Source organism: Strix aluco, chromosome 2, assembly GCF_031877795.1.
Source record: "Strix aluco isolate bStrAlu1 chromosome 2, bStrAlu1.hap1, whole genome shotgun sequence".
Taxonomy (NCBI): Eukaryota; Metazoa; Chordata; class Aves; order Strigiformes; family Strigidae; genus Strix; species Strix aluco.
In genome coordinates, this window is record NC_133932.1 from 49149915 (window position 1) to 49169562 (window position 19648).

The 19648-nt window shown below is 46.4% G+C and overlaps 1 protein-coding gene and 1 long non-coding RNA gene across 3 annotated transcripts in view; one reads left to right on the forward strand and one right to left on the reverse strand.

Annotated features, from left to right (window-relative positions):
- PCYT1B (phosphate cytidylyltransferase 1B, choline) overlaps nucleotides 1-16207 on the forward strand; it is a 47641-nt gene extending 31434 nt beyond the window's left edge. For both annotated transcript variants that reach the window (XM_074814614.1, XM_074814615.1), the window contains 5 exons: nucleotides 756-907; nucleotides 1835-1913; nucleotides 5076-5218; nucleotides 7396-7584; nucleotides 13174-16207. In XM_074814614.1, the coding sequence (XP_074670715.1) occupies nucleotides 756-907; nucleotides 1835-1913; nucleotides 5076-5218; nucleotides 7396-7584; nucleotides 13174-13380 (770 nt within the window). In that variant the 3' untranslated portion in view covers nucleotides 13381-16207. The remainder of the gene's footprint in view (nucleotides 1-755; nucleotides 908-1834; nucleotides 1914-5075; nucleotides 5219-7395; nucleotides 7585-13173) is intronic.
- On the reverse strand, nucleotides 5102-9846 carry LOC141919313 (uncharacterized). The gene is made up of 4 exons (XR_012621926.1): nucleotides 9365-9846; nucleotides 9102-9263; nucleotides 8920-9014; nucleotides 5102-5186 (listed from the first exon to the last, which is right to left on the reverse strand). It is a non-coding gene; the product is annotated as an uncharacterized LOC141919313 (long non-coding RNA).
- Nucleotides 16208-19648: the final 3441 nt, after the last annotated feature.

Here is a 19648-nt window from a genome sequence, read left to right on the forward strand (position 1 = left end):
TCCGGTGATTTCCCATTTGAACATGGCACAAGCCTTCTCTTTTTGTGAAACCTGCTGAACTCAAAGCTAAACTCAGAGACAGATTCCTATAAAATCTGCCATGACTTGTTTTCCATCCGTGTTTATTTAGTGAGAAACTGTTCTGCTGTGATTTAGAGCTTTGTTGTTAGCAAATTCATCATTTAGAGCATGATTTACATGAGAACAAAAAGCAGGAACAGGAGACCCAGAGAGGCTGAGGGGTCTTCATCTTTGGAAACTCAACGAGACATGGCCCTGAGCAACCTGCTGTAGCTGACCCTGCTGTGAGGAGGGGAGTTGGTGATGTCCAGTAGTGCCTTCCCGCCTCGACTGTTTTGTGATACACAAAGTTTGTGAGCACTCTGTGATTGATGACACTGCACTTCTTGATTGTTTTTAAAGCAGTGGCCATCACCCCTGAAATTTCACAGCCTATTAAATCCCCACTTATAGTGGGATTGAGTTGCCTCAACATGTGTATACCGTACCACCTGAGGTGTCCTACAATATCTCACATGGACTCTGGCTGCAGCTCCAGAAAGGGAAAAATCTCTCAGAAGTCTAGGGTTGTACCTGCCAACCCTGAGCAGAACTCTTAGATGCCCTGGAGCACCCCAAAATTAGCTAAGCTAATAACTATGTGCTTAGTGGAATTATCAGAAAATAATCAACTGCTGGTCATGCTAATTCTACTTGGTATGTGGAGCCATTTTGTTGACACTTCCATATTTTAGTTTGCAGTGATGATTTAACTCATAAATTCAAAGGCTTCACTGTGATGAATGAAACTGAGCGATATGAAGCCCTCAGACACTGTCGTTATGTGGATGAGGTCATCAGAGATGCACCCTGGACACTGACACCCGAGTTCCTTGAAAAACATAAGGTACATTTCTCCCCTTATCCCTCACTTCTGCTTTGTAGATTGACAGTTGAGAGTAAACAGCAAGTTTGTGAAATTCTATTAGCTGGAGGAAATTCAGTTAATTCCAGGCACTGAAATTAGGTACATGGCATTGCTCGCCTCCATCTTTGTCTGAAAATGTTATTATTTGTCTTGCCTTTTTTTCTCAATATGCTGAGATGATTTCTGTAGTGGGATTTTTGAACAGGAAAATAACACTGAAGAATTATTGACAAATTGACTTTCAGGAAAAGAGATCATGAACCAGGAATGTTATCGTGTAGTGTTAAAGTCCTGAATTAAAGGCACATTTCTTATTAATGGCAATGTGTGCCACAACTGGCCAGAAAATATGTAAAAATGTCATGTGTCCTCTAAAAGGCAGGACAGAATGTCTTACATGCTATTGACTGTCTTGCAATATATATGAATCTTAACAAAAGCATAATTAACGAGGATGTATTTTAGTGTCCACATCACTGGGTGACGAAAGGACAGCATGACAGTACTAGGTATACACGTGTATACGCACCGCCTTAAGGAGGCAGAATCAATAATCCTGCCTCTGTGGTTTTGAAAGCCAAAGCTTTGCCACTTGACTTAGCTCTTCCAGTAGCAATAAAAGCAGGAATAGGTGTCTTAGGTTTTCTACAGAATATCACAGAGAGCCAGCCAGAGCGATGTGTTAATGGCAGTGCTTCTGGAGACAAGCTTCCTGTTCTTTCGTAATCACAGAACACAGCAGTTGTAGGCCTAAATCTAGTGCAATATTCTAGGTGATGGCTTTAGGATGAGAATGTCAAAAGCAAGTCAGCTGAAGTCGAGGAAAGAGATGATCCTCCACAACGACCCCCACTGAACCAAAATTCAGTGATGGTGGCATGTGATTCTTCTTCTGTTCACTGGCAGATTGACTTTGTAGCCCACGATGACATCCCGTACTCCTCCGCTGGCTCGGATGATGTATACAAACACATAAAGGAGGCAGGTAAGGGCAACTTTACATTTTTAGCACCTTCCTTTTCAGCCTCATCTCAAATTCTTTTACTGCCTTTTGACCACAACTTCATGTTCTCTTACACCCTCATGGTAGGTACTGCTGACATCAGCAGAAATACTCACTTTGTGAAACCACAAAGGATGTCATTGGCTGAATTCCTGCCATAACCCCCAGGAAACCATTCAGATCTGTCATGAGAGAGTCCCATCTGGGTTTTTAAAATTATTTTAGGGTGCTTGACTAAGAGCTTTGAACGAATGAAAATTAGTTTAGTTCCCACAGCAGCCCAGCCAACCTTCAGTTGTTTGTTGATAACTGTAAACTGATGACTTCCTGACACAGCCCAGTCTGGAATATGGGCAAACAGAGGCAGCCTTCAGGAGTCATTAGGATCTACTTCTGATTTAAGAACCAGGAGTTCTTTTCACTACACTGGCAGAGGGTTTAAATCAGTACCAGAGTAATTAATTTGCCATAACTATGTAGCAGTTTGGTTGACTGCCACATTACATCGAAGGTGAACATGCTGTCAGTTCAAGGAAGCGGAGTTAAATCCGAGGAGATAATGTTAAGCCACTGTTTGCCAGCAGCAGTAATCCTACCACAGTGAACAGTGTGGGAGGAGGAACTGATCACACCTTTCTTCTCCTGCTCCCTGGAGGTGCTGCTTTGAACCCTGGCGAATCCATCCTTTTCCTGGTCTACGTAAACACGTATATTGGAAGCTTAAAAAAATTCTGGAGCAAATCTAATTTCCTGTGCAAAGTGACCTTCTCAGTGACAGCAGTAGACCAGGTATTGACCTGAGCTGAACGAATAAGCTTTTTATAGCAGCAGTTCTTGATCTTTTTTCACTTGCAAACCTTACTGTGGTGTCAGACTCACAACCCTCCTTTGCAAACTGCTGTTCTACAATTTCAGAGCCAGCACCAGCTTACTTCACTAGGCAGTGGAACAAAGGTACTGCTGGTAAGGGCAGTTCACTGAAGGACATACATACAGCATATGTGCTGGACAGGCAGCTATTTTGCTTTTCTTCTGTAAGGTGCTGAGTGCACAGGACAACATGACAGGAGCCCTTGGTGTCACTGCATCGTTACCAGACTGAGCTGGAGAGTGCCCAAACCTGGCACATCCTTCTCTGCTGTTGTTGGGCATGGGTGCAGTGCACACATGTCCTGATGAGAAATTCAGACTTTGCAGAATAGAGTATGGACTTACAGCTGCAGGGATTTGTGGTTTGTTCTGTGTCTTGTCACTGCGAGATGCTGGAAAAGTGACTTCAGTCTTGTATGGCTGAATTTTGTTACATATAAACTGGGAATAATGTTACCTTAATTCTAAAGAGTTTTGAGATCTAGTGCTGTAATAATTCTAATGCTCCAGGCAGCATTATTACAACAGTGAATTTCCCCTTCCTCCTAGAGGGTTTTGTTTTAAATAGACCAATGCTGCAGATGCATTTGTGCATTTTCCTTAGTTCCAGTACTCCCATTTTCCCACATCAGGTTGTTGGGGAGCAGAGAAGCAGCTGGGAACTGTGGAGCTTGTGTAGATTCTCATGGGCTCCTCTTTCCCCACTCCCTTCAGTGGGTGAGAGGGCATATGGACAGCGGTGAGCTGGGTAAGGGTGCACTAACTAAACCTCTGCACATCTGTGAAGAATTACTTTGGAAAACATGAATCAGTCCACGCATGAAGCATATGAAAACAAAATCAGTGACTAAAGGTAATGTTCTCATACATGGATTTGCGTATCTACTTGAAAACAATTCTGCTTTTGTCTTAGCAAGGGTAGGGTTTGGATTTTGTTCATTTATTCTGGTAGCTCCTGTCTATAAAGGCTTCTGGCTCAAAGTGCGTTTCACTGCTTCCAAAAATAGTTTCCTGAGTGACTGCTGCAAGCCTGAAAAGCACGATCAGGGAAACCTCTCTGCTTGTGATTAAAATAATCTATTTTTTAGCAAAGTATTAATTAGAGATCAGAAAGAAAAAGTATCACATAGCATTTAGTCACAAGAGGCTGCTAAGCTTCTTGATTCCCTCTCCAGATCTTTTTCTAACCCTGTGAAATTAGCTATCAATGCCTGTCTACTTAAAGTGAACGTGTGGGGATTAATTTGCCAGTAGCTATAGCTCCCTTTTAAGACAAAGCACTGCTTTTTTTGCAAAACCATTTCCAGTCTTATCTCACAGCTCACTCTCATCAGCAACTTGATGTTGCACTTGCATATAAGTGAAAGTAGTAACTTTTTCTAGCTCTAAATAACCACTAAACCAAGATGTGCTAGCACTCTGCTATTACTGCCTTTGTGACTTGCATTAACAGTTTAAGTGATCCTGTCTTGATGAGGAGCAATTAAAAACCATATATACCTCAGCTGTGTTGAAAATACAAGCAGTATTAACAAATGGTCAATTTTCTTAGGGACTGATCTGTCGTAGCAGGGAGAGTGGTTATGCAGCCACTGATGTGTCCAGGTGGACACGAAACAGGCTATGGAGACTGATACCCTCAGTCCCCACGGTACATCCATGTTTGTTCACACTTCCATTGCACTTCACCTTCCTGTTACAAGCTACTGGCACCTCCCGGGTGTTTTCCAGTTACTGTAACGCATCTTGTACCCGAAGGTGCTTCCTGGCTTTGGCCAAGGTCAGAAGCTGGTCCGTGTTAGTCAGGACAAAGACCGTCAGATGGTGCAGCACAGGAGTGGAGGGGAGAGTGGAAATACACAGGAGAGCAGCAAATGGCCTTTCAATAGCAGGAGAGGAAGCCAAGCCCCCCCACTCCTTTATATAACGTTAAATAAGGGCTACAATTATGGAAAGAACCGCTCAGTGAATTGCCACAACTGTGAGGTTTAGCCTTCCTGGCTTGAGAGCCCCTGCCAGCCTAATATCACAGCTGTCATTGCGAAGAGGGCAAGTCAGCCTTTCTGAAGACTTGAGGAAAAATGAACAGTATAGCAACATAGTGTCTTCCCTAAGCTCACACAGGAATAACAGGAAGAAACTGGAAATCGGACGGGCAGAATTGCAAGTCTCTTACCTTTGGTCAGGCATTTTTGTGTTCATCCTCAGCTACCTGCCGCAGTGCCTGGTCCTGCCGTGCTTTCTCAGAGGGCTTTCTTTTCCCACTTTGCTCAGGAATGTTCGTACCAACGCAGAGAACTGAGGGTATCTCCACATCAGATATCATCACAAGGATTGTCCGGGACTACGATGTGTATGCCCGGCGCAACCTCCAACGAGGATACACTGCCAAAGAGCTGAATGTTAGTTTTATAAATGTAAGTACACTAATCTGCATTTGCTTCTGAAACACCCTCTCCTAAGACCAGGAACATACAGTAAAGGTTAAGAAAGGATATCTTGTCCTGCTGCTTTTAAAATAGCTGGGAAGAACTTAATTTAAAAGAAACTGGTAAGCTGAGAGTAGTTTTAATTGTTGTTATTAATCAGCAACTTCATTTCCATCTTATGCTTTCACGTTGTAACAAAGCTGCTGCTCCCCTGCCTCCTTGAGCTGTAGGTGACTTAATGACACACTAGGAAGGAGCCCATCCCCCACCGCAGGCTTCTCAGCCACTCACCCAAGACAGGAGTTCTTTCTTTATTCCCATTGCGAGAAGGCAGCACAGGGAGCAAAGATTTTGATATCCAAACCTTCTCTACAATGCGACAGGATAAAAACAAAAAAAACCACCAACTGCTGAGCAGTGAGATTACTAGAGGAAGCTAAAGTGGTTTTTAAAAGACAAGGAAGTGTGTTAGGAAGCTGCTACATAAATGATGCTGAAGAGGTCAGAAGCCACATTAGGTAGGGCAAGAGTGCCATTTGAAAGGATGGCTCAAATTATTCATCTTCCGTGTACAGAACTGCACCTTATCCTCCAGTGAGGAGTAAACACTTAACAGAAATGAAAGTTTACTTTCCTTCATTTTCTGTTTCAAATCTCAGCTTATGGCCTCAAGATAACCCACATAACTGAAATCTTCCTTGTGACTGGGCTGGCTCACAGCAGCACTTCCCACCTCCTTCCCTGGAGCTGGGAAACCCCCTTGTGAAGGACTGAATTGTGTCATTTCACGAGGGTTTAGCTTACTTCTTATTTTGAAGCCTAGCAGATAAATCAGGGCACAGATCACAGGGCAAAAATATTTATTTCACTGCTTTTTTTTTCAGCCTTCTGCACCTCTAAAAAGTCCTGCTTGTAAGTACTCCTCCCAGAAGGATCCCTATTGCAAATATCTGTTAAATTAAGGCATGCTGGATGCCTTGGGGGTTCTCAAATTTATCCTTTAGCAGCTCTGAGGTTAAGATGCTGTTGCATAAGGTATGCTTCCTTCAGTCTCAGACACTGATGTATCCTGAAGTCCCTCCTGGCATTTCGTTACTTAGCTTATACTAATTTAAATGAAGAAATACTAATTTGCATCAGAGACTGTTCGTGTGCTTCAAAATTAAAAACACAGGATTTCACCAAGGCAGAAGAGCGCTTGTTTCCTCATTAAAGGAAGGGTTGATCACCTATTAGCTTCAAAGTGAGTTTGGTTTCTTTGGACCTTGAGGATTTTGTTTAGCCTTGTGGCCTGCAGAGATGGTTCTTGTGATTCACAAGCTAGAATAAAACCCACCTCAGCACTAAACAGTATTTTTTTTTAAAGTAAATTAAAGTGCTCATTAAACGAAGTCCCCAGGAAATTAAAAGCCACTAGTGATCTGTGCTTCTACAGAGACCATTACACCGTCAGGGCCCAGCGTTAAGTTAGCTGGGTGGTACGTTTGCAGAGCACAGAAGCATTTCAAGACAAAAGCCCTTTAACCCTGAAGTATTTTAGAAGCTTGGCCCAACAGGAGCTCCCTAACATTATCTTCTCTGTCCCTCTCTTTCTATGTGACTTAGCAGTTAGGAGTTTGCTCTCTTTTCTATAAAGTTTGCTGGCCACAAGCCACTGGCCTATGCACATCTTTATTGCAGCCAGAAGCTCCTGTATTAGCTAGGCTCGGAGGTGAAGTGAGTTTTCCTTCTGCTCTGCAGAAATCCAACCAAAGAGATATTTTGGTTCAAGTTAACATCCAGGCTGGCAAGTCAGCAGTGGGCTGTGTTTGCTAGGAAACCCAGGGAGATTTGCCTTTTGCTTACTGCTAAGTTTGAGCTGTTAATTTCTCACTTGTATCCTTCACAAGATTCATATAATTTTCAAAGTGCATTCATTTTGAAAATATGGAAAGATTCATGTAGTGAATTAAACACAGTAATCACAGAAGACAGTCTTTTCAATATGTACCTTCTGCACTTCGTTCCACAAATGTTAAATTTGCATTTATAAAAATAATGTGGGAATAGTTAACCAAGGCCATATGTATTAGGATACATTAACGCAATTTTTTTCTTCTCAGCTGTCAGTGGCTAATTATTTCCAAGTCCCTGTATATTAATCTCTGCCCACGCTTTTAAAACAGGAGAAGAAATACCGCTTTCAAAACCAAGTGGACAAAATGAAAGAAAAAGTCAAGAATGTGGAGGAAAAATCAAAAGAATTTGTTTACAAGGTGGAAGAGAAGAGCCATGACCTCATTCAGAAATGGGAAGAAAAGTCCAGGGAATTTATTGGCAACTTTTTAGAGCTGTTTGGACCTGATGGAGCCTGGGTAGGTATTCTGCCATCCCAGGAAGTTTGAATGGTTTTTATTTCTCCTCTGTAACACAGATCAAGAGCAGATTCTTTTGTTGCAGTCTGTTTTGAAAGCCAGCACAGTAGGATTAACACCAAACCTGCTTGCTGAATCCAGTAACGCATGCCAACATTGCAGCAGGAGGATTTGCCACTTCTGGCTGTTGCTTCTTTAGGATTTCTGTCTTTTGTGAAGGTGCAATGCTGAAAGTGAGTAGAGCTGTGTAACAGCAACATATGAGCAAACAGGCAATAGAGTCTGTTCTCCCCGTTAGCACTAAATAGGACCACACATACATCAGGGAGGAATTAAACACTGGAGGTAGTGGGGGAAACAGGACCATTGAAAAGTTTTCTCTTCGTGCTCTGTACTCAGCAGTAGAAGATGTCAATTTTCTAACTTCAAAAACTACTGATTTAAAGTTCCAAGAAGTTGACTGACTGCAGGGAAGGCTCAGGTGGAACTGAAGCACTTTCAAAGCTCTCCTCATTATGTGCTGGCTCCACAGAGCCCATTTACCAAAGGTCCCCAGGTGCCTTGGAAAGGCAGTTCAGAGTCTGCAGCAGCATCCTGGGAGAAGCCCCAGGGCCTCACTTGCCCAAACCAAAGTCATGCACTGAGGGGTGAGTTGGTGACACTTCAGAACCCCGGAAGAGTCCTAGCCCCCATCTTTCAGTTCTGGTATCTTGCCAAACGTTGAGAAGCTGTGCTTGCTTTTACTGCTTCCCTTTGCTACATTGAAACCAGTAGAAAAGCTTAATTTGAATGTAGAATTTGTCATTTGTTTGAACAGACCTTCTTAGACTTTCCTAGAGGGGGTGTGTTCTTTTCCGACAAGCTCTGCTCATCTGTGCTGTGGTGAAAGCCCAGGCCCCAGCCAGACCCTCCAGCGCAGGCATCAGCTCGGACGCGCTGCTCTAGCTGCAAGCTCCGAGTGAAGCTCTTGCTCGGTTCCAGGAAATGTGAGCAAGCACGGAGGAGAGCAGCAGCAGTGCAGAGTGAACTGAGTGGAGCAGAGGAAGCACTAGACAAATAATCCCTCAGAACAGCAGGATGTACTTCAGAAGTACGTTTTCAGACTGTGGCACACGGTCAGTCAGGCAGCTCCCTCCTCACTTGAGAGCAAACCCTTTGCAAGAGGCTTGTGCAAAGCTTTTAACTGCTCATGGATTACAGTTTGAGGCAAAATGTTGATAGAGGCAGCAAGCCAGAAAAAACAGTTTAGGACGAGCATGAAGCAGATAGTATTGGAATATTTTTAAAGAGCCAACATGCATGTAATGTTCTCTCAGGTCACTTATCAGTTCATACCTGAACAACTTCCCATCATGAAAGTTACCTTCTGTTGAAAGGATCTCAGCAGAGTTTTTGTTTATAAACACACACTCAGGAAGAGTCACAGATCCCTGGTGAATTAAGTAGCCACGTCACAGCTGTGTCACAACTCAGTGCCTCCAAAGCAGGTAGTACCTGCCTTTTACTGGAGTTCTCACCTTTTCTGTGCCACAGGTTGCTGTGTTGATTACCACTCAGTTGAAAAAAGCCTAAAATTAGGCTGTGAAGGCTTCAGAACAGAGACTGCAGCTTTATAATCTCCTTACAGCTATGTCTGTACCACGCAAAGGCAGGTGCTCTCTGAGTAACACCAGTTCCAGCTGTATAAACAAATAGCTTATTTAGCAGTTTGTTCATTGACTGTATGATTTTCCTTGGGAGGGGAAGAGGGTAAATCTTCTGATGAAAAGCCCAGGCTTACCTGCATCGTAGAGCTTGGCAAGTGTTCCCCATGTGGGATGGTCCTGTGGCCATAGGTGCTGAATAAATAAAACTGATGCCATCAGAGCACATGAAACCCACAGGAGTTGAGATGAGTTTGGCTGTACAGAGGGAGGAAGAATTTAAAAGCCTTGATCCCATTCCCTGGCTCTACCTACTCAACACTGCATACTGATGGCATTTTTAAAAACCCTTTGCTGATAAAACATTTCACCAAATTCAGTTAGAGAAAAGCTGCTCTGCTCCTTCAGGAGCTGGGTGTGGCCTGTTTCCTGAGTTAGTGTTTGACCACAGAGTAGGAAATCTGGTGCAATGACAGAGACCTTTGCTAAGAAAAGAGGAGTGAAGCCTCCTCACAGTGTTGTAGGAAAAGCGTCGGTGACAGCAAGCTGAGAGGTGGTATGGCTTTTTTGAAATCAGTTTGAGCCTTGGCAACAGGAAAGACTTTCAAAATAACGATAACTTGCTATTAGTGTCAAAACTGTTATTAACATTAATTTACCTTATCACTGTTAGTTAGATGTTGCTTTTAATGTTGACATTAACAGTACAGGAATCATTATGGGCATGCTGGATTCCTAGATCAGTAATTTGCATGCCATTAATATGCTATTATTATTTCACAAATAATTATTATAATATGCTTTATGCTAGCATCAATTTTCTAAAAGTAAGGGCCACGTAACCCACAAAAAATGCCCATTTGTGGAAAAGGCCAAAATGTCAGTTTTCAAATGTCAAGATGTCTATAATTCATTGGCAATTTTGCCCACCTGTGCAATCCCCTCTATGTATTTTTTCTGCAAGAGTCTCACAGAGGAGTCAGAAACAATGATTAATGTGGCATGAAACTTTTGTTCTGGTGTGAGAGAGGACCACCATGCAGCCTGACACGGAGGCCCTAATGGCAGGGACGCTGCTCCACGGAAGCAGAAGGCAGCGGGGTTCATCCTACCTCCTCTCAGACACGTACGAGCAGGCAGCTACACTTCAGGTCAGCAGAGAGAAAGCAAAGCTGACAGTGCAGCAGGGTTTCTGTGCCTCAGAAGTGTCCCTTCAGACGAGGTGTCCCTTCAAAAGGGCCGGCTTCCCTCTGTTCAGTGAGCAGAAGGTGTCGGGGATAGCTGCACTGGGAAACAGCTGCATCACCTCAGACATCAGCGGGGGCTCAGATAGATCCTACAGGTTGCAACCAGAACTCAGGGACAGTGTTTAGGCCACACCGTGTGTCTGCAGCCTGGACCTGAGCATGGACTTGAAAGAATCAGCAGCTCAAAAGCAGCAGTGCTCCATAACACCCAACTGGCACTTGTTTTGTAAAGCAAAGGAGTATCAACATGTAGGCAATCAAATTCAGAAGTAGGCAGAATATTTTCACCCAGTAGCAAGTCTGTCAAAAGCAAAGCATTATCTCCCTAAACTGGTTGGGTATGCCTGAACTTGCTTGAACCAAGGCTTGGAAATTATTTTCCCACCTCTGGTAAAGGTCCAGAGCGCACCCAGCCTTGTCTAACCCCGGCACTTCAAGGAAGCTGTTAGCACTTGTTCTACTTCTTCAGCACCCAGTGGCCCGAGGAACACCGTTAGGAAGCCCTTGCCTGCGAAGGGCATGGCTTACCCTGCTAGAGCACAGCCAGAGGGGAAGAGTCATTCTGGAGGCAGGTGAATTACACCACCACCTCCTCCGGCAGCAGTTGTGGCTTCGGCCAGCAGCCTGCTGGTTAAAGCACTAATGAAGGAGGCAGTTGGGACAGGCCAGGCCCTGCCCTGCTGAAGGTGTGAGCACACCAGCTTGTTCAAGCAACAGACTCTTTGCTGGAGCAGGGACTGGGAAGCAGGTGTCCTGCAGCCTGGCTGAGGGCCTTAGCAGGAAGGTGGGATTCTCCTTTCCATCCCTGGCCTCTGTGGCCCAAGGTACAGTTGAGTACCCCCTGGCACAGGGGATACCAGCCAAACTGGGCCACTTCGATCTCCCCCGGCACCGGTACCACACCGCCATGAAGCGCCACAATGTGACTCAGCTTTTTGAAATGGCTGGTAAGGCGCCAGGGGCAGGAGGGAGGCAGAGTGTTTTACTTGGGCAGGAAAAAGATATTTCATACCAAACATTTTTTTGTTGGGGGTTATCTTCAGTGAGAGGATGAGACAGACTAAGTCAAGCCAACAAAACCTCAGTTTCTGTGATCTAAAGGGAAATTTTGCACTCCTACCACTGAATTTCAACAGGCTCCAGGGCTTTGCCAGCCTTGGTGACATCCTCACGGCTCTCAGCAGCCCAAACCTCCCCCCATCCAAATGCTTCCTGGCACCATTTATCAGGAGCAACCACCATCTGCTAACTATTGAGATTTTAGGAAGTCGTGACTATTTTGGACATAGCAGTAGTGCAGAGGTGGGTTACACACCGTGGGGCTTTATGCACAAAAGCAAGGCTAAGCGTGGCTCCAGGAAGGAACTGTTCTTTCTGCACTGCAGCCACATTCAGGCTCTAAAACTTAAGTTAATAAAGGCCAATGTGATAAAGATATAAACTGGGTGAGGGAGCTTACAGAGGAACAGTTACATTTGGTATTTGTGCTCAATCGTTAACGCCCAGGGTTAACAAACACCAGAAATCTGACGGGAAAACTTATCCTGGCAGTGAGTGCTGAGTTTCAAAGAGGGAAAGGAAGAGCAAGGTGGGCAGCCACATGCTCCTTGGCTGGGAGGAGGGTCATCACAGAGCAGAGTTGCTGCAGGGGAAAGGGAAGGAGGAATAAAACAAAAACTCAAGCTGAGAGTCTGTGGACTGCAGGTGCCCAAGCAGGCAAACCCAGAATACAATTCTGCACAAGCATTTTGCTCTCAGACCTGAGTGGCAACTTAACTTTGGGCTGGCTCTTCCGTTCCAGCCAAGCATTCCCTGCAACCCAACTCCCAGTACTCCAGCCAAGGTTGAGACTTCTTGTTCCCCATCCCCAGGAGGAGCAGCAAGGCAGTCGCATTTGGCATTTTCCACACGAAGCCTGCAGCAGCCACGCAGTACGCGCCAGATCTCCTGTAACCCAGCCCAGCAGCCTAACGTGAGGCCGCGTAGGCACTAACGAGTAGCAGCGTTTGCCTTAGTGTAGCAGACTGCTTGATGGAAAAGGTGGCCTCTTCCACCCCACCACCGCTGGCCGGCCTCCACTCAGCTTTACAAAGCAAAAATGACAATAAAGCCCAAAGCAGAACATAGAGCCTGCATGTGTTTCTCTTTTCAGCAAAGACGCCTGCATTCCAATATTCCCACCCCCAATTTAAGGGGTTGGGTGGTGCCTGCTCCAGGTAGCTGGGGAAGTGGCTGCCTCTCTTGAGAAGGGGAGGAGGAAAGAAGGCTGGGCGAGCCAGGAGGCTCAGCAGGAGTCGGGTGGTCCATTCCAGGATGCTAAAAGGGAAAGGTCCTGGGAACAAAGAACATTGGGAGTTCAGGCAGAAAAATGACTTTTTGACACACAGAGTGTGACCAACATATACAAAAAATCCAAAGGGAGTTCCCCCTAGCTGGCTTAGGACAATGTACACAGTATTCTCACACTGGGGGTGTCCAATCTAAGAAAAAAATGTCACGTAAAAAACAGGTTATCACGAGCACAGTAGAAGAGGCAAAGGCCAAACGTGAGCTGAACTGGCCACGCATCCTAGCGGGTCTATCCTCTGTCTCCCTGCTCTCTCCCAGGTGAGAGGCGCAGCACAGCCCCTGCCTGCCCACAGACATACCTTCCCCTCCGCGCATTACTCAAAGAGCATCTTTTCACTGTGCTTTTACAGAAGCAGATGTTCCAGGAACGAAGCGGCCGAATGCTCCAGGCTTTTTCTCCCCGGCAGAGCCCGAACAGCAGTCCTACACGAGGCCGTTCTCCATCCCGCTCTCCATCTCCACCCTGGGTTTTCAATAAAGCCTCCCCTCCCTCTTCTCCAAAAGCTGCCTCTGCCTCCCTCAGCAGCATGAGCGAGGGAGACGAGGATGAAAAGTAAAATATATATTTTTTTAACCATGAGACAGAAGAACAAGCTCTGAACTCAACTGCTGGATGGGGAGAAGCGTGAGGAACATCTCGGGTATCTCTGACAGCAGGGAACGTGCTCTGGGAGATGCTGAAAACGGACTGGAGCACAGCAAGGGAGATCTCAGGAAGAGCTTATCCCATCCCCACTCCCTCACGGTGCCTGGAGGCCCGGCCAGCAGTGCTTGCCAGACACAGTACCGGGGACCGACAGAAAAACATACACCTTTGTGCAAGTTCCTGCCCATGTCTCGCTGCTTACAGCTGCGGCCAGGCCAGGGCGGCGGGGAGCTCTGCACTGAGTGGGGCTGGCGGGACGAGCCCTGTTGGCTCCTGAGCCGGACCCGGCACACAGGTGCGCAACGGCTGTGGCCCGTGGACGGAGAAGATGCAGTTGTACTGGACCCTGCTAACCTTTGAGCTCTTCTGGCACGTGAAGAAATGGCATTGCTGCAGCAAATACATTCAGAAAAGGGAAACAGAATTTTACTTTTTACTTTTTGAATGAAATCTGCCCCAGAGTCCAAACCATGCCAGTGAAATGGAGAGCTCTCAGCTGAGTTGGTGGAAATCCCTTAAATATATTCAAGCTATTGAATGCTGCTTGTTGACCAAGCCTCCGTACGGGGTGTATGTAAAGAGTCAGGCTGTATTTGCTTTATCAAATCGCTCCCCCATGTTCCTAGTGCCTGAACAGCTACCTGATAACTTCTGTTTTGCTCCCTGGCTTTACGCTTTGGAGGCAAGAAAGTAAATGAAAAGACAGCCCCAGCTGGCATGTGTTGTTGTAGGAAATAGATAGTTTGAAGATGTTGGTGATTTTTACTGGTGAAGTCTAAAACACACACGTGGGATCCCAAGGCCTTGGGACATGGCCTCCTAGGAAACCCTCCTGCTCCCTGCTACACATCACCAAACAACAAGCACAACAGTGCTGCTGTCCTCACATGCTACTTAGCCAGTTAAGCAATTTCTCAAACTCTATAAGCGAGATGTATTCACAGACACCCTGCCCTCACAGGGGTCCTGAGGCCATTCCTCTACCCTAATGTGGAAAAAAAGCTGGAAAAACCAATGGAAATCTTTTAAACATGATTAGGCATGGGGATTTTCTTTTTCTGTCTGTGACACCCATACAGCCCCAAGCAGAACCACAGAAAGGGTAGCACGAGTGAAGCTTTCCCCTCCCCTCGATGGCCTAGCTGATCTCCTTCCAGCTTGGCAAAGCCAGACCTGCCTGACATCCAGCTCCACCATTCATTCCCACAGCTGGCACCTGGGGAGGTGGCTGCAGACTCGCAGGATTTCTGGGCGTGGGGGACCCCCAGCCCCTAAGGCTGCCCTGCCCCACAGCTCAGAAAGCCGCAGGAAATGCCCAGCCCACACCACCGTGGTCGGGCTGCAAAGCAACGGTGCCATTTTGCTCCTGGGCTTGCTCTCCAGCCCAGCGCCTGCTGCAGGACCAGGCCAGCGAGGTGAAGGGAGCCGCCGACTGCCTGTCCCACCAGCAGCCTGTGGGCACAGACCCCGGGCAGCCTGGGCAGGGGGTCGCAGCAGCAGAATCGCTGCCGTGCCACTGCTGCCTGGAGTTTCAAACCCGTCAGGACACGCAGGCTGCTGCGGGCAGCACCAGTCAGCGCTTTGCTGGTTCCCTGCACAGGCAGCACAGGAAACGCTGGGAGAGGGGGAGCTCTGAGCGGCTCTTGGGAAAGAACAAGATGCCTGAGTGCCCAGCACACGCAGCAGTACCTGCTGGCAGAAGTCCCCCCAGGCTACCGTCCTTACCTCAGTTAGTGACCTAGCAGGTCCTAGAACTCCTTTCACTCCTTCCCTTCCAGACACTTTTCCAGGCAGGTAAATTACAGACCCTTTTACCAGGCACCAAATCAGCCCCACGCTCTGTTCATTCCCTACAGCTTTCATCTATTCCCCGCTATGGGGTAACCGATTTTCCTTTGGGAACACTTTGCCAGACGCTTCTCAGACTACCACAAGACTGAGTACGTAATGTCTCGTGGCTTACTTTGTCCTCTGGAGTTGAAGCTAGTTCCTTCTTCACAGAGCTGCAAAAAGAGATGAGCAGGGAGTAGGGTGAAAGTGCAAAGGGAGAGCCACAGCTAGTTCAGCTGCCACCAGCTGTGCGCCCGATGGGACGATGCAATTAAGACCTTTCTCAGCCTTAGGCAACCTGTTACTGTAATTTCATACTTGGGATGCACTTGTTAGTTTTTCTGATCCTTTGCAAGTCTTAAGTCTTCCCATCACAAACCGATCCTCCACCACGGGAACCGTCTGCTCTCTACTGGTGCTGTTTATATGATGAGCCATGTCCAAATGCAATGGAGGTGGGCAGGTTTTTGTTCTTTGCTTTTACCATTTGGTTTTTTTGTTTTAATGTCATAGCACTTACTGTTCAGCAGCCCTTGTTCAGTGGTTTGAGTGGAAGACAGCACCACAACTTGTAAATAGGAACTGGAGAAAAACTCACCAGTGACCTCTTCTTAACAGAAGCTGTTTCTCAGAGTCACAGGTGGCTACCCAGTGACAAAGCCATATACTGTACCAGACGTCCGTTCTCATTTAGGATATCAATAAGCTGAAGCCTTTGCCCTGCTGGTACAGACACCAATATCCGTGTGCTGTTCTCCAGCAAACCAGAACCTCATTGTCTCTGGACACGTGGAGGGCAATTTTGCACTTCTGAGTCATGGTTGGGTTTTATTTTTCATGAGTGTTGCTTTAATTCAGTCCTATTTATCAGCCAAGCTCCACATGAAAAATAAACAGTGTACAACAGATACTGCTGCCTCTCACTTTCATTTTATAGCACCTTTGGACACATAAACACAACCCCCAGCGTAAGCCCCACCGATAGCACAGCGCTTCTTATCCCCATCCTTTGTACCCTGGGGCTTTATGCCCCCACAAATGCCACTACAGCAGTTTCACCAACCTGCCCAAAATCCTGCTTCTTGAGTTACTTCTGCTGCTCTCTGCTCAGATGGGATCACCTCTCTCCTTGCCTTCACCCACATTTTTCTAGCTCCAGGGTGAAGGTGGAGAAACGCTGCCTCAGCTGGCAAGGCCCAGCTTTAGACACCAGCAAGTTTGAGACCTCCCTTACCCTCTGCCCCTGTGCAGTGGAATGGGGAGCCACTATTTTAGTTCTTACTTTTAAGTGGAAGAAAGAGGCAGTGCTTTTGCAACCATCCTGGTTCTGCTCCTGAAAACCATCCCCGGCAGCAGCAGATGCTCTCGTGTGTGCCAAGATGGTGTGTGCAGCTCTGCCAGATTTATGCAAAACTGCAGCAGCGAACATCAGCCACAGGGACAAATCCTGACACTGGCCTCTGGACTTGACTCTTCCTTCAGCTAAGTCAGTCTGATGCCTCAGTGCTCCTGCTTCGCTCTTTCACTTGTTATCCTTTCTGTAAGAAAGAAGCACTGCAGCAGCTGTAGGGAAGACTGATTATTTATTGAACTGTCCTGCCTCAGGCAGGGAGAAGGTGAACCAGCAGACAGGGACTTAGGGCTTCCCAGATAAGATATTTTTAATTACGGAATAAGCAAGCTTCAAAGTCATTCAGCATGGCAGAGAAACTATTTAAAGGCACAGAGTCCACACCAAAATGCTCCCTGGTAATACAAGCTTTATTACTTAAGATGGAATTGGGGCTGTTTTGAGCCGTGTCTTGCATCACTTGGGAGATACACAAGACCTCCTCAGATGCTCCCAGGAGCAGGAGTCAGCCCGGCTGCAGCCCCACTTCTCTTCCTCTCTGAGCTGCCTCCACAGCTCTCTGGAGAGGGACCACGTCTGACTGACGCCTGCCCCCAATCTCGCTGCCTTTCAGATGCCAGTTCTGCACGCACACACCCCCACGCTGCTGACAGCGCTCCAGGAAGGGACGACAGGGACCCCTGTTCACACGGGCCTGATCTAAACCCAGGGACAACATCAGCCACCACCGAGTTGGCCCTCCCAGACAAGGTGACACAAAGCAGGAGCTGCAGCACCCTGCGGTAGCTTCTTCCTCTACTGCAGGCAAACACTGCGTTAGGCAGGTTTGGAACAAACTTTAAATCCAGTAAGTGTGAACTGCAAAGTGTTTTCAATTTTGTAACTGGCATTTCACTGCACTACAGAAACCCTGAAAACACTAGCAAAGAACATGACAGGAGGTGGCTGGAAAGTCCCCACTGTCAATTCATATGAGCTCATATGAAACAGGTAGGGGAATGTTTGAAATGTGACTGAAGAAGCAGAGATGATTTTCTGCAGTACAAGGCAGAGCTCTTGTGCCAGCACTCTGAAACATCTACAGTATTTCCTTAGTTTTAAAGTCTTCCATCATTTAGGCATGAAATATAACATTGTGTAACTCACAGGGATGATTTAATTCAAAAGGCTCAAGAAAGGTAAAGCCAACATTTAAAAAACCCATCATTTTATGTGTATATTAAAAATTATTTCAAATACTGTAGGGAGATAATTCTCAAGAGAAAGAAAATACTTAGAATAGCACAAATCAGTACTGACAGCTGGAAGCTGGACTAAGTTAATGGAAAACAGGCATTTCAAATGAAGCTACAGAAAAACTGCAGAGGAATCCTGGCTTCCTAAGGGGCCCGGCTCAGAGGCACGACCATTTATCAAGGATACGGCTATAATAAACCCCCAGCATTGCCCATTCCGCTCTCTCCTGAATGCTGCTTTCCCTTCTGCACCTGTAAGTCATCCCTCTGGAAAGCACGCTGTTCACTTCCAGTTGCTCTCCCCCGAAAAGGCAGCGGTGAGTTTGGCCTGGAGGCAGGACAGGCTTCACACCTTGCTCAACTCATGGCTACAGGCACACACTGCAAGTGTAACTACCAGTTGACTGTCAAACAGCTGGAGTCCAACATCACTGGCAGATCCTTTACCTCCTTCCCCACTCCAAAGCCATCACTAAACAAGGTGAAGCTGCTTAAACTCCCCTTGGAACATGATGTTGGGGCTTTGCTTCCTCAACTGCAATCCTTGCTCTTCTGCTCCAAAGTCTCAGGAGAATGACTTCAGCCAACAGAAGCCGTCTGGTGGGTCCCCAGGACCGTGCCCCCGTGAGCACACGCCATGTTCAGCCCAGCCTGAGGTCAGAGGAGATTGTTTGGGTGCAGGGCAAACCCCCTTGGGAACAAGAAGATCCCCTTAATCAACATCAGGCCTATCAACTCAGGTCAACAGAAAGGAAGGGTTTAACACTACATCAAATTTGCTTGTAAAAAAAAAAAAAGGGTAATAATAAACCTTCATGGGAAAAAGAGTCCCATATGATAGTACATAATTAAGTAGCAATTTCACTTGAGTCTGGTGCAGAAAACAGCTGATCTCCTAAAAAGAGCTGAAAATGGACCAGAAAGTGGACCTAGGGCTTTGCCTCTTGCGTGGAGACCCTTTCAGGCAGCAGGCTATCTTAAGAACTCCTCTTCTGATCTTATTTTGAAGTGAGATTTTTTCCTCTCAAAATATAAGGCGTGTTCCCCAAGTACACACACACAGATATTTTCTGCCCTTCTCTTTCAGAAGGGAAGGCCCTTTCCTGGTGCGTGCAAGGAAAGGCAGCATTAGCATTTCTAATCCACATAGGAATCAGGGCCATTGCCTTACAGCTCCACTTGAGGGAGAAGAGACAGACGCAGAAAGAAATAAAAATAGCTCAAAGCCTTTGGAAATGCATCTTTGCTGTGCTAATCGGGGAACATGGGGCCAAGACTCCAGAAACAACTGCAGCTCTTCCTATGACAAGTCACTCCGCTGGACCCCCAGCTGCACGCAGCAGGCTCCCATGTTAAAGCCAGCTCCTCAAATAAGAGGTTTGCATTCCCCTGCCCCAGCAGTTATTCATGGTCTGTTTATGGCCGGGCCAATACCTTTCTTCAGCTCAGTTCTTTCACACTTGCTATCTCCATTCCTTTTCAGATATTCTCTCCCACAGCATCCATCCTTCCTTCAAAGAGAAACTGCAAGTTCATAAGCCAGGTAAGGAAGTTTTGCCTTTCACACCAACACAAGAGCCCACTCCATATACCGGAGTGTGGCAAAATATAATCTGAAGACAAACGGACAAAACAAATTTAAGGAGGAAATTATGCCTTTGAAAGTATGACCTCCTTTAATCCTTCTTAAAAGGCAGCTTCGCCTTATGAAAAGACAACTGTCTCCTAAAAGGATTAAAAGGTTACAGGGCTTGATCCCAAAT